Source organism: Petromyzon marinus, chromosome 48 (assembly GCF_048934315.1).
Source record: "Petromyzon marinus isolate PM22_M1 ecotype Great Lakes invasive population chromosome 48, UKy_Petmar_22M1.pri1.0, whole genome shotgun sequence".
Taxonomy (NCBI): domain Eukaryota; kingdom Metazoa; phylum Chordata; class Hyperoartia; order Petromyzontiformes; family Petromyzontidae; genus Petromyzon; species Petromyzon marinus.
This window is the reverse complement of record NC_133714.1, coordinates 7,154,919-7,169,228: the sequence shown is the minus strand read 5'-3', so window position 1 is coordinate 7,169,228 and position 14,310 is coordinate 7,154,919. Positions and strand designations below refer to the sequence as shown.

Here is a 14,310-nt window from a genome sequence, read left to right as displayed (position 1 = left end):
AGTAATATGGTTACTCAAGTAATCCGATCACTCTAGTAATATGGTTACTCTAGTAATACGATCACTCTAGTAATATGGTTACTCAAGTAATCCGATCACTCTAGTAATATGGTTACTCTAGTAATACGATCACTCTAGTAATATGGTTACTCTAGTAATACGATCACTCTAGTAATATGGTTACTCTAGTAATACGATCACTCTAGTAATATGGTTACTCTAGTAATACGATCACTCTAGTAATATGGTTACTCTAGTAATACGATCACTCTAGTAATCCCGTTACTCAAGTAATCCGATCGCTCTAGTAATATGGTTACTCTAGTAATACGATCACTCTAGTAATCCCGTTACTCAAGTAATCCGATCGCTCTAGTAATATGGTTACTCTAGTAATACGATCACTCTAGTAATATGGTTACTCTAGTAATACGATCACTCTAGTAATCCCGTTACTCAAGTAATACGATCACTCTAGTAATATGGTTACTCTAGTAATACGATCACTCTAGTAATCCCGTTACTCAAGTAATCCGATCGCTCTAGTAATATGGTTACTCTAGTAATACGATCACTCTAGTAATCCCGTTACTCAAGTAATCCGATCGCTCTAGTAATATGGTTACTCTAGTAATACGATCACTCTAGTAATATGGTTACTCTAGTAATACGATCACTCTAGTAATCCCGTTACTCAAGTAATACGATCACTCTAGTAATATGGTTACTCTAGTAATACGATCACTCTAGTAATCCCGTTACTCAAGTAATCCGATCGCTCTAGTAATATGGTTACTCTAGTAATCCGATCGCTCTAGTAATATGGTTACTCTAGCAATCCGTTACTCTAGAAATATGGTTACGCTAGTAATGCGATCACTCTGACGACTATCGGTTCGGTAACCGGATCAAGCGGGGAGCGTGAAGCTTGAACCTTGCTGTCCCCCATATCCCGGGGTGGTAATCCGATCACTCTGATTACTCGAGTGGAGCAGTCGTGTTCATTTGATGATGCATCGTCATTGACGATCCATCGTTCACCGAGTCACTCTGATCTCTCTCACCGGTGGCCAGACGCCTCCTTGTCGCTCGTCTGTCGCTACTGCGACTACGACCACCATGGTGACTGACGTTCGCAAAAACTCCACTCGTGTTGAGGACTCGGAACCCAGAGATTGACTGCTCTGTCTCCTCCACCACCTCCACACCATTGTGATCAACCACCACCACCACCACACTGTGATCAACCACCACACTGTGATTAACCACCACCACCACACTGTGATCAACCACCACCATCACCACCACCACCACCACGCTGTGATCAACCACCACCACACTGTGATCAACCACCTCCACGCTGTGATCAACCACCACCTCCATGCTGTGATCAGCCACCACCACATTGTGATCAACCACCACCACATTGTGATCAACCACTACCACATTGCAGCACACAACAACTCACTCGCTCACCCACTCGCACCCACCCACCTACCCACTCCCACCCTCTCACCCTGGTCCACTTTGCAATAACCCTCCTGACACAATCATCACCATCATCACCATCATCACCATCGTCATTACTTCTCCACTTGGGCTCCAACAACATCGACCTCGCTGAGTTTCAAGACACACGGTCGCTCTTATCCATCGCGACTTCGATAACGGCGGCGCCGTTGTGGTCGAAGGCGGCTTGAAGTTCAGGGCCCTTGGGTACCATTCCGCTCCACCACCCCCCACACCGTGTCAACCCACACGGTTTATACCCCGCGTTCTCGTGCAGGGGGATTGAGTTTCCAGGTCCACACGGCGTGTACAGCCGATTCAATACTGACAACAACAAATCACGTGTATGTGTTTCTCCCCTTGTGATGGGACTTTGCAGGATGAACGTTGAGATTTATAGGGGTGCACGGGGTGGACCAGTAAGGTTTGAATTGGTCTGTAACATGGTAGGGCACCGATAACGGGTTGACGGGCGTGACCATCTGCGGTTTAAACAAACCAAGAAGCCATGCCAAAAGTACAGTCCCCGTTTTTTTCTGTACCCTTTGTCAAAGGGGCTTCCGCAGATTTTTACCGAGTTCATTTGTAACCTCACCCCCCCCCCCCCCCCCCTCCCGATAGGTTGCTCATGGCTCGGGCCATGTGTCATGTTTTACCTGATTGGGGGGCGGTGGCCGGAGGGGGGGCCGGGTTATTGCTCCAGTGTTCGGAAGTGACGAGGTGCAGAGGGGGAGCGGGATTTTACAGCTCGGCTCATTTCTGCCCTGTGGGTCCAAGTGCGTGTGGGAGTGTGGGAGTGTGAGTGAGTGTGTGTGAGTGTGTATGAGTGTAGGTGCTTGCTAACAGCACTTGCCCCAACAATCTTAAGGCTCTACGCGGGAGTTTTTGTCTTTGTATATGAGTGTAGGTCCTCGCTAGCAGCACTTGTCCCAACATTCTGTTAAGGCTATACGGGGGATCTTTGTCTTTGTATATGAGTGTGAGTGTATGGGAGTGTGTGTGTGTGTCACTGTGTGTGTGCGGTTTCAGGAAAGGGCGGTCCTGCACAGATGCCATATTTTCTGTCCGTCTGCTACAGCAGAGATGTAGGGAATTCCAACAAGACCTACATCTCTGCTTTATTGACCTGGTCAAGGCCTATGATGCCATCAGTAGGCCTGGGCTCTGGGTTGTTCTTCGTGCTTTTAGAGTCCCTGACCCGCTCCTCACGATCATTAAGGACCTTCATGATGGTGAGCGGGCCCGGGTAAAACTACGTGGCCGGGAGTCAGAGCCATTCCCTGTACACCTTGGGGTGCGACAGGGATGTCCTCTGACTCCCACATTATTTAACATCTATTTTGACCACGTAGTTGGTGAAGCCTTCAATAGCTGTACCGGGGGAATCTCCATTTGGTACAGATATAATGGGAGGCTGATCGATGCCCAGGTGCGGTCAAGGGATGGCTCCCTATTGCTCAACCACGTTATGTAAGCCGATGATTTGGTAATAGCTGCTCATTCAGAGGAGGAGTTGGAGACGCTTCTGCTGAGATTGGAGCGTGCCACTAAGAGATGGGGCCTTGCCATCAGCCCCACCAAAACTAAGCACCTGCCTGGGTATTTTGTACCATCGGACACTCCACCCCCACAACTCCCAATCGGTGATGGGGCAGTTGTGGAGAGAGTGGAGAGTTTCCCATACCTGGACAGTGTGCTTATGACCGGCTCCAGTTTAACAGCAGAGGTCTCACTCTGAATCAGTCGAGCGGCAATATCTTTTCATCGGTTGCATAACACTGTGTGGAAGCTACCTAGTCTGTCGCTCCGCATTAAGCTTCAGGTCTTCTCGGCCACGGTCATTCCCTCCCTTCTCTACGCTTGCGAAACGTGGACCCCCTTAATGGAACATCTTCGCCGGTAGAAACATTTAGGCTAGCCTGCCTACGATCCATCCTGGGTTTAACCAGGCTGGATTGTGTGAGGAGCTCACAAATCCTTGAAAGATCTGGGCAAGGTCCCATCAGTGAGCTCCTCCGGCAGGCAAGGCTGCATTGGCTGGGACATGTAGCCCGCATGCCCAGCCACCGCATGCCGAAACAGCTTTTGTTCGGCCGGATCGAGGGGGCTAAACGGGTGCGGTACAGGCTAGAGAAGAGATGGAGTGATGTGGTACAGGAGGACGTGGAGCTGAGTGGAGTTGCCGATGACTGGTACCAGCGGTGTCAAGATCGGCCTCTGTGGAGGAGGCTCGTGAAGGACGCTACTGGGCAGTTGGAGGTAGTCGCCCTCCAACAACAACGGAGGGCGGAAGAGCGACGCTCACAACAACGAGCGGAGCGCCAGGTGGCTAAAGCACAGCAGGTTGGCACAGTAGGGGGCACAGGTGGTGCATCAGCCAGTCATCTCAGTCAGTCGACCCGTGGCACTTGGGTCTGCCCCGTGACCTCCTGCCAGCGGGCGTTCGACACTCCACGTGGCCTCAAGGTGCACATGGCCTGGCACAAGCGTCGTGGTGACATCACCACCACTTAGTGGCAAATGGCGGTTGTTGTTGTTGTGTGTGGAGCGGTGGTGTAGCGGTTAGCTGTGCACTGCGCTATGAGCCCGGCGACCAGAGTTCGATTCCCGCTCACGGCCAACACCGGTAACGACTATCTGAGCTGGTCCTGGGCCTCCCTTAGGTCGACTCGGCCTCAAATGAGTAGCCTGGTGCGGTGTGTAAACATCGCCGCTGGGGAGACAAAGGCGGACGGGCGTGGTGCTGGGCCACTCGTCCCCTCGTGCGCCGTGCCGGCCTTCATAGGCGCTACTCGCGAACAGCACTTGCCCCTACAGTCTGTGAAGGCTACACGTGGTATCTTTGTCTTTGTAGTGACAAGGGCATGCGGTACATGGTGGGGAAGGACTGGAGGGACCTCTTTGACGTGGTAATCGTGAAGGCCGACAAGCCGAGCTTCTTCAACGACAAGCGGAAGTGAGCCCACGTGTGTGTGTGTGCGGGAGTGTGTGTGTACACTGTGTGTGTGTGTACACTGTGTGTGTGTGTACACTGTGTGTGTGTGTGTACACTGTGTGTGTGTACACTGTGTGTGTACAATGTGTGTGTGTGTTTACACTGTGTGTGTATAGTGTGTGTGTTTACACTGTGTGTGTACAGTGTGTGTGTTTACACTGTGTGTACAGTGTGTGTGTACAATGTGTGTGTACACTGTGTGTACAATGTGTGTGTGTGTTTACACTGTGTGTGTACAGTATGTGTGTGTTTACACTGTGTGTGTACAATATGTGTGTGTGTTTACACTGTGTGTGTACAATATGTGTGTGTGTACACTGTGTGTGTACAGTGTGTGTGCAGTGTGTGTGTACAGTGTGTGTACAGTGTGTGTGCAGTGTGTGTGTACAGTGTGTGTACACTGTGTTTGTGTGTACACTGTGTGTGTGTACACTGTGTGTGTGTACACTGTGTGTGTGTATACTGTGTGTGTACAATGTGTGTGTGTGTACACTGTGTGTGTACAATGTGTGTGTGTGTACACTGTGTGTGTACAATGTGTGTGTGTGTACACTGCGTGTGTACAATATGTGTGTGTGTGTGAACACTGTGTGTGTACAATGTGTGTGTACAATGTGTGTGTACACTGTGTGTGTACAATGTGTGTGTGTGTTTACACTGTGTGTGTACAATGTGTGTGTACACTGTGTGTGTTTACACTGTGTACAATGTGTGTGTGTGTGTACACTGTGTGTGTACAATGTGTGTGTGTACACTGTGTGTGTACAATGTGTGTGTGTTTACACTGTGTGTTTACACTGTGTGTGTACAATGTGTGTGTACAATGTGTGTGTACACTGTATGTGTACACTGTGTGTGTATACACTGTGTGTGTATACACTGTGTGTGTGTACACTGTGTGTGTACAATGTGTGTGTGTGTACACTGTGTGTGTACAATGTGTGTGTGTGTACACTGTGTGTGTACAATGTGTGTGTGTGTACACTGTGTGTGTACAATGTGTGTGTGTGTACACTGTGTGTGTACAATGTGTGTGTGTGTGTACACTGTGTGTGTACAATGTGTGTGTGTGTGTACACTGTGTGTATACAATGTGTGTGTACAATGTGTGTGTGTGTGTGTACAATGTGTGTGTACACTGTGTGTGTACAATGTGTGTGTGTACACTGTGTGTGTACAATGTGTGCGTGTGTGTACACTGTGTGTGTACAATGTGTGCGTGTGTGTACACTGTGTGTGTACAACGTGTGCGTGTACACTGTGTGTGTGTACAACGTGTGCGTGCACACTGTGTGTGTACAACGTGTGCGTGTACACTGTGTGTGTACAATGTGTGCGTGTACACTGTGTGTGTACAATGTGTGCGTGTGCACTGTGTGTACAATGTGTGTGTGTGTGTACACTGTGTGTGTGTACAATGTGTGTTTGTGTGTACAATGTGTGTGTGTGTACACTGTGTGTGTGTACAATGTGTGTGTGTGTACACTGTGTGTGTGTACAATGTGTGTGTGTGTGTGGACACTGTGTGTGTGTACAATGTGTGTGTGTGTGGACACTGTGTGTGTGTACAATGTGTGTGTGTGTGGACACTGTGTGTGTGTGTGTACAATGTGTGTGTGTGTGGACACTGTGTGTGTGTGTACAATGTGTGTGTGTGTGGACACTGTGTGTGTGTACAATGTGTGTGTGTGTGGACACTGTGTGTGTACAATGTGTGTGTGTACACTGTGTGTGTACAATGTGTGTACACACACACACAGTGTACATTGTGTGTGTGTGTGTGTACAGTGTGTGTGTGTGTACAATGTGTGTACACTGTGTGTGTACACTGTGTGTGTGTGTGTACACTGTGTGTACAATGTGTGTGTGTGTGTACACTGTGTGTGTGTGTACACTGTGTGTGTACACGGTGTGTGTACACTGTGTGTACAATGTGTGTGTGTGTACACTGTGTGTGTGTGTACACTGTGTGTGTGTACACTGTGTGTACACACACACTGTGTGTGTACACACTGTGTGTGTGTGTGTACACGGTGTTTGTGTACACTGTGTGTGTACACGGTGTGTGTGTGTGTCACCTAGACCGTTCCGCCGGCTGGACGCGCAGGGTGGACTGCAGTGGGATCGCATCACGGCTCTCCACAAGGGCGAGGTTTACAAGCAGGTACGGCCGCGTCTCCCCCGTCACCTCCTCCTCCTCCTCACCGCCGCCGCCGCCACTCAGGTCCCTGCCTCCCTTACGTGGAGGGCGTGGGGGAACGTGTGGCCTGCTTTGGCTTAAGCGAGCAGCATCGTCATCGTCATCGCTGACCCGTAGACTCAGGCAGAGACCCGTAGTCTCACGCAGAGACTCGCAGACTCACCCAGAGACCCCGTAGACTCACGCAGAGACCTGTAGACTCACGCAGAGACCTGTAGACTCACGCAGAGACCCGTAGACTCACGCAGAGACCCGTAGACTCACGCAGAGACCCGTAGACTCACACAGAGACCAGTAGACTCACACAGAGACCTGTAGACTCACACAGAGACCAGCAGACTCGCGCAGAGACCCGTAGACTCACATAGAGACCCGTAGACTCACATAGAGACCCCGTAGACTCACGCAGAGACCTGTAGACTCACGCAGAGACCATAGACTCACGCAGAGACCCGTAGACTCACATAGAGACCCGTAGACTGAGGCAGAGACCCATAGACTCACCCAGAGACCTGTAGACTCACCCAGAGACCTGTAGACTCACGCAGAGATCCCGTAGACTCACGCAGAGACCCGTAGACTCACGCAGAGACCTGTAGACTCACGCAGAGACCCATAGACTCACGCAGAGACCCGTAGACTCACATAGAGACCCGTAGACTCACGCAGAGACCCGCAGACTCACCCAGAGATCCGTAGACTCAGGCAGAGACTCGTAGACTCGCACAGAGACCCGTAGACTCGCGCAGAGACTCGAAGACTCACACAGAGACCCGTAGACTCAGGCAGAGACTCGTAGACTCGCACAGAGACCCCGTAGACTCGCACAGAGACCCGAAGACTCACGCAGAGACCCGAAGACTCACATAGAGACCCGCAGACTCACATAGAGACCCGTAGACTCACACAGAGACCAGTAGACTCGCGCAGAGACCCATAGACTCACACAGAGACCAGTAGACTCACACAGAGACCAGCAGACTCACACAGAGACCAGCAGACTCGCGCAGAGACCCGTAGACTCACATAGAGACCCGTAGACTCGTCCAGAGACCCGCAGACTCACCCAGTGACCCGTAGACTCATCCAGAGACCCGTAGACTCGCCCAGAGACCCGCAGACTCACCCAGTGACCCGCAGACTCACCCAGTGACCCGCAGACTCACCCAGTGACCCGTAGACTCTCACAGAGACCCGCAGACTCACCCAGAGACCCGCAGACTCACCCAGTGACCCGCAGACTCATCCAGTGACCCGTAGACTCTCACAGAGACCCGCAGACTCACCCAGAGACCCGCAGACTCACCCAGTGACCCGTAGACTCTCACAGAGACCCGAAGACTCACATAGAGACCCGTAGACTCATGCAGAGACCTGTAGACTCACATAGAGACTCGTAGACTCACATAGAGACCCATAGACTCACACAGAGACCCACAGACTCACACAGAGACTCCGTAGACTCACACAGAGACTCGTAGACTCACATAGAGACTCGTAGACTCATAATGAGACCAGTAGACTCACATAGAGACCCGTAGACTCACACAGAGACCCGTAGACTCACACAGAGACCCGTAGACTCACACAGAGACCCGTAGACTCACACAGAGACCCGTAGACTCACCCAGAGACCCGCAGACTCACCCAGAGACCCGTAGACTCACCCAGTGACCCGTAGACTCACACAGAGACCCGTAGACTGACCCAGTGACCCGTAGACTCACCCAGAGACCCGTACGTAGACTCACCCAGAGATCCATAGACTCACGTAGAGACCCGTAGACTCACGCAGAGACCAGAATACTCACCCAGAGACCCTTAGACTCACCCAGAGACCCGTAGACTCACCCAGAGACCCGTAGACTCACACAGAGACCCGTAGACTCACCCAGAGACCCGTAGACTCACGTAGAGACCCGTAGACTCACACAGAGACCCGTAGACTGTCCCAGAGACCCGTAGACTCACGTGGAGACCCGAGGAGGACTCTGAACGGCCGGGTGGACTCGGCCGCAGGACTCGCACCTCCGAGTAGCACGGCCGGCTACGTACGGTGTGAAGGAAGTTAATGCGTACTGTGTCCATACTGTACGCACAAGCCCAAAGCGTCGAGCTGCAAGCGACAAAGCAGCACTGCCCGATGAGTTGGACTCCTGAGCGGTGATTGAACGTGCGCGTGCTCGTGCGTGTGCACTCGTGCGTGTCGTGCGTGTCGTGCCTGTGCATGTCGTGCGTGTCGTGCGTGTCATGCGTGTGCACTCGTGCGTGTCGTGCGTGTCGTGCGTGTGCGTGTCGTGCGTGTGCACTCGTGCGTGTGCGTGTTGTGGGAAGACGCGGGTCCCACTCCCGCTCGCGGCCGCCAACACCGGTGACGATTGGATGAACCGGTCCCGGCCCTTCCCCCCCCCCCCCCTTTCGGAGCGAGCTCGGCCCCGAACGAGCACCCGGCGCGGTGGGTAAACATTCCCCGCGGTGCCGCCCATCGCTGCCGCTCGCTCACGGCACTCGCCCCGACAGTCCGTTACAGGCCACGCGGGGGACCTTTGTCTCTTGTGTGGTGGCGCGCGCAGGGCAACCTCTACGAGTTCATGCGGCTCACTGGCTGGGTGGGCTCCCACGTGCTGTACTTCGGGGACCACATCTACAGCGACCTCGCGGTACCACGGCCCGGCTCGCCCACACAGACATACACGCATCTAGAGTGTGATGCGCCTCGACAGTGACACACATGGATGCTGATACGCATCTAGAGGGATACGCATCTACAGCGATACTCTACAGTGATAACCATCTGTTGAAATACTCCTCCATAGAGATACACCTCCATGAAGCGGTATGTATATATTTATCTCTCCCGCCACTCCTCTATAGCTCTACATTCTCAAACACACTCTCGTGGCCGCGTTAATAATGCATGCGCGCGCGCCACCTCTACCACCACCGACACCACCGACACCACCACCACCATCGACACCACCACCACCACCACCACCACCGCGGCACACCACAGGTCGAGGCGGAGCAGGGCGGCTCGTACTGCGACATCGGCCACAGCGCCGCCGACCCCACCGCCGTCGCCACGAGGACCAGCTCCGCCGCCATCACCAGCGCAACCGCGGTGCCACCCCTCCTCCTCCTCCTCCTCCGGCAGGACCTGACGCTGCGGCACGGCTGGAGGACGGGCGCCATCATCCCGGAGCTGCGCGACGAGATCAACACCATCAACTCGGCCGAGTACACGCGCCAGCTCACCTGGCTGCAGGCGCTCACGGGGCTCATCGACCGCATGCAGGTGAGCCAGCAGGTGAGCCAGCAGGTGAGCCAGCAGGTGAGCCAGCAGGTGAGCCAGCAGGTGAGCCAGCCGCGGGGGGCGGGGGGGGGTCGGGGGTCGACACGAGTTGACGATTCTGTGCTGAGACGCGCACCTGTGCATGACTGATAGGACGGTACCTGTACGAGATAGGACCACGCACCTGCGTGATAGGACCACGCACCTGTGTGTGATAGACACACACCTGTGTGTGTGTCTATCACACACCTGTGTGAAAGACACACACAGGTGTGTGTGATAGACACACACAGGTGTGTGTGATAGACACACGCACCTGCGTGATAGGACCACGCACCTGTGTGATAGACACACACCTGTGTGTGTGTCTATCACACAGGTGTGTGTGATAGACACACACAGGTGTGTGTGATAGACACACACACCTGCGTGATAGGACCACGCACCTGCGTGATAGACACACACCTGCGTGATAGGACCACGCACCTGTGTGATAGACACACGCCTGTGTGTGTCTATCACACACACCTGTGTGTGATAGACACACACAGGTGTGTGTGATAGACACACACACCTGCGTGATAGGACCACGCACCTGCGCGATAGGACCACGCACCTGCGTGTTAGTGCGGTACGTCACCGCGTGTTCCGCCGTGTGGCTTCGTGTGCTGGGCAGGTTTACCGGAGCCCCGAGTGCCTCGAGGTCGTGCAAGAGTGGGACCGTGAGCGCCAGGAGCTCCGGTGAGAACGCATCCACAGCCTACTCACTCGCTCGTCTACTCACACACTCGCCTCGGCACGCAAACAAAGTGGCTCGCTCGCCCGCTCACTCACTCACTCACTAACTTACTCACTAACTCAATCACTCACCTACTGACCCACTCACTTGCCCACTCGCCCACTAACCTTCTCACTTACCCACTAACCCACTCACTCACGCACGTACCCACTAACCCAACACTCACTCACCCCCTAACCTCAAGCTCACTCGCTCAAAATGCACTCGCTCACCCACTCAGTCATCCACTTCCCAACTCACTCACTCACCCGCCCACGAACCTACTTACCCACCCGCTTGCTCGTTCACCAGCCCGCTCGCAAACTTCATCGCCCACTCACCCGCTCACTCTCTGGGATCGCATCGTTCCACAACGGGCAGTGCCGTACACGCCGACTCGTTCCAAAAGCTTTACCCGAGCAACCTTTCCCGCATCCATCCACCTTCACCACCTCCACAATTTATCTTCCGTTCTCCCCGTCGCTGTCGCCGCTGTCCCGTCCTCCTGCTGTAACCGCCCCCACCGCCCCCTGCGCGCAGAACGGTGACCAAGAGCCTGTTCAACCCCCAGTTCGGCAGCCTCTTCCGCACGCACCAGAACCCGACGTACTTCAACCGGCGGCTGTCGCGCTTCGCCGACGTCTACATGACGTGCGTGAGCTGCCTGCTCAACTACGACCTGCAGCACACCTTCTTCCCGCGCCGCGCGCCGCTCCAGCACGAGGCGCCGCTCTGGCTGGACCAGCTGTGCATCGGCTGCCTGGGCCTCCCCCGCCGGGAGCCGGCCGCCTCTGCCGCAGCCGCCGGTCCCACCGCCGCCACGCAGCAGGAGCGGCAGTGACGGGGCGCTCGGTCCGCGCGCGGTCGACGCGAGCGTGAGAGCGTGCGAGCGTGAGCGCGAACGAGCGCGAGCATGAGCGCGTGCGAGCGAGCGTGCGAGCGTGCGTGCGAGCGTGCGAGCGTGCGAGCGTGCGAGCGTGCGAGCGAGCGTGCGAGCGTGCGAGCGTGCGAGCGCGAGCGTGCGAGCGAGCGCGCGCGAGCGTGCGAGCGCGAGCGTGCGAGCGAGCGCGCGCGAGCGTGCGAGCGAGCGCGCGCGAGCGTGAGAGCGAGCGCGCGCGAGCGTGAGAGCGAGCGCGCGCGAGCGTGCGAGCGAGCGCGTGCGAGCGTGAGCGTGAACGAGCGTGAGCGTGAACGAGCGTGAGCGCGTGAGCGTGCGAGCGAGCGTGAGCGTGAGAGCGAGCGTGAGAGCGTGAGCGTGAGCGTGCGAGCGAGCGCATTGCACGTGGGGACGACGGCGCTCTGCGGCGCAGCGGCCGTCCACGCGGGTCGACAAACACTCCCCGGCGCTCGATAGGCCGGGGTGAGGGGGTCGTGCGCGGGCGTGGCTGACCCGGGGCGTGCACCGACCCCCGGCGGGAGAAGGCGAGCGAGAGATCCGTGGGGGAGAGGGGTGGTGGTGTCGCTGTTGGGACAGGTCCGCCAAAGGCTGCGGGGAAGGAAACTTTATTTAGGAGGGGTCGTGGGGGGTTCAAATAACCACCCCCCGCCCACCCACCCACCCACCTCCCCATCGCCACTAGAACCCCCAACCAACGGATGGATTTCGGTGAAAGGTGAGAGGTCAACTCGTCGGGAGTGGAGGGGGGAGGGGCGGGCGGGGGGGGGGCAATGTCTGCAAAAGTCAATCATGACACTACATGTGTACGTACGTTGAACTTCTTTCGCACCGTACGTAGCCACCCCCCCCCCCCCCCCGCTAAGCCGAACACAAAAAAGCAGTTGTACAAAAAAATGCGTTTGTCAATCTCGACGACGACAACGACGACTAATACCGGAGGGAAGAGCGTTCCAGACGGCCGCAGAAGGCGCCGCGGGACGCGACCGAGCGTCTCCCCGAGCGGTCGCACGCCGTCGCCGCCGCGCCCTGCACGTCCGACCAGTGCCATTCTATATCTCGCGCACCACGGCGTGTCTGTCGCTCTCTCCACGTGTTCACGCGTCCCGCTCTCTGTAACCGCATCCTCCTACTGCAGTGGTGTTACCCCACTACCCCCCCTCCCACCCACCCGCGAGGTGTGACGCCGCGCGACGTCGTGCCGCCCGGGGCTACGGAGTCTCTATGCAACTTGCGCGATGAACGCTTTACACACAACGCACGCGGCCCGCTGGCGGTGGCCGGCACGGGACCGCCCCCTCCCCCCCACCCCCGCTCCCTCCCCCCCACCCCCACCCCCGCCCCCCCCCTCCCCCGCCCCTGCCTGGTGCAGTTGCACCGCCTGCACACGCTCGATAGCTACCGGCCCACCGAGTGCTGCTGCTGCTGCTACGACGGCAGTCTGTGGGGTCCCGTGCGAGGCAATGGGTCGATGTGCTTGCGAGTCTGTGAGAATGTGTCTGTGTGCCGGCCTGCGGGGTCGGTAATAGCGAGCGCCTTTATATTGTACACAGAGAGAGAGGGAGAGGCAATCGGACTTGGACAGGGGCAGCATGAGTCCACGGGTATCTGTGTGAGTCCACGGGTCTCTGTGAGTCCACGGGTCTCTGCGTGAGTCCACGGGTTTCTGTGTGAGTCCACGAGTATCTGTGTGAGTCCACGAGTCTGTGCGTGAGTCCACGGGTCTCTGTGAGTCCACGGGTCTCTGTGAGTCCACGGGTCTCTGTGTGAGTCCACGGGTCTCTGCGTGAGTCCACGGGTCTCTGTGTGAGTCCACGGGTCTCTGTGTGAGTCCACGAGTCTGTGCGTGAGTTCACGGGTCTCTGTGAGTCCACGGGTCTCTGTGTGAGTCCACGGGTATCTGTGTGAGTCCACGGGTCTCTGTGTGAGTCCACGGGTCTCTGCGTGAGTCCACGGGTTTCTGTGTGAGTCCACGAGTATCTGTGTGAGTCCACGGGTTTCTGTGTGAGTCCACGAGTATCTGTGTGAGTCCACGAGTCTGTGCGTGAGTCCACGGGTCTCTGCGTGAGTCCACGAGTATCTGCGTGAGTCCACGGGTTTCTGTGTGAGTCCACGGGTATCTGTGCGAGTCCACGGGTATCTGTGCGAGTCCACGGGGTCTCTGTGTATGTCTATGGGTCTCTGTGAATCCACGGGTCACCAATGTCCGACTAAGTCTATGGATCTATGTTTCAGTCTATGGATCTCCTGGCGAGTCCATGGGTCTCTCTGCGTCATCCTATGTATCTCACTGTCAGAGTGTAGTTGGCAATTGGCCCCTCGTCTCTCCGTAGGCCAGGCGCTGCGTCCCCCAGCGGCCCGTGGGGGGCCCCCAGTGCATTGCACCGCCTGCACACTCCACAGCCACCGCCCCTACTGCCTCCCTCTATCGTGCATGACAGCTGCGGCACGTGCCGTGTGTGTGTGGAGCGTCAGCGTAGTTGCGGTTAGCGCTACCCGTCGGCCCGAGTTCCATTCCCGCTCACGGCCGACACCAGTGACGATAATCTTAGCCGGTTCTGGGCCTCCCCTAGGTCGACCTTGCCTCAAATGAATACCTGACGCTGTGCGTAAACATCGCCGCTGGCCGCTGGGGAGACGA

At 55.9% G+C, this 14,310-nt stretch overlaps 1 protein-coding gene across 9 annotated transcripts in view; it reads left to right on the top strand.

Moving 5' to 3' along the window:
* LOC116952800 (5'-nucleotidase domain-containing protein 3-like) overlaps window positions 1-11,699 on the top strand; it is a 40,268-nt gene extending 28,569 nt beyond the window's left edge. For 5 of the 9 annotated variants that reach the window (XM_076074490.1, XM_076074489.1, XM_076074488.1 and 2 more), the window contains 6 exons: window positions 4,364-4,465; window positions 6,587-6,668; window positions 9,278-9,364; window positions 9,718-10,011; window positions 10,673-10,737; window positions 11,315-11,698. In XM_076074490.1, coding sequence (XP_075930605.1) covers window positions 4,364-4,465; window positions 6,587-6,668; window positions 9,278-9,364; window positions 9,718-10,011; window positions 10,673-10,737; window positions 11,315-11,615 — 931 coding nt within the window. In that variant the 3' untranslated portion in view covers window positions 11,616-11,698. Of the gene's footprint in view, window positions 1-4,363; window positions 4,466-6,586; window positions 6,669-9,277; window positions 9,365-9,717; window positions 10,012-10,672; window positions 10,738-11,314 lie in introns of all 9 variants that reach the window. The other 4 variants (XM_076074493.1, XM_076074491.1, XM_076074492.1 and 1 more) reach the window with 4 other exon arrangements.
* The last annotated feature ends 2,611 nt before the right edge of the window (window positions 11,700-14,310 follow it).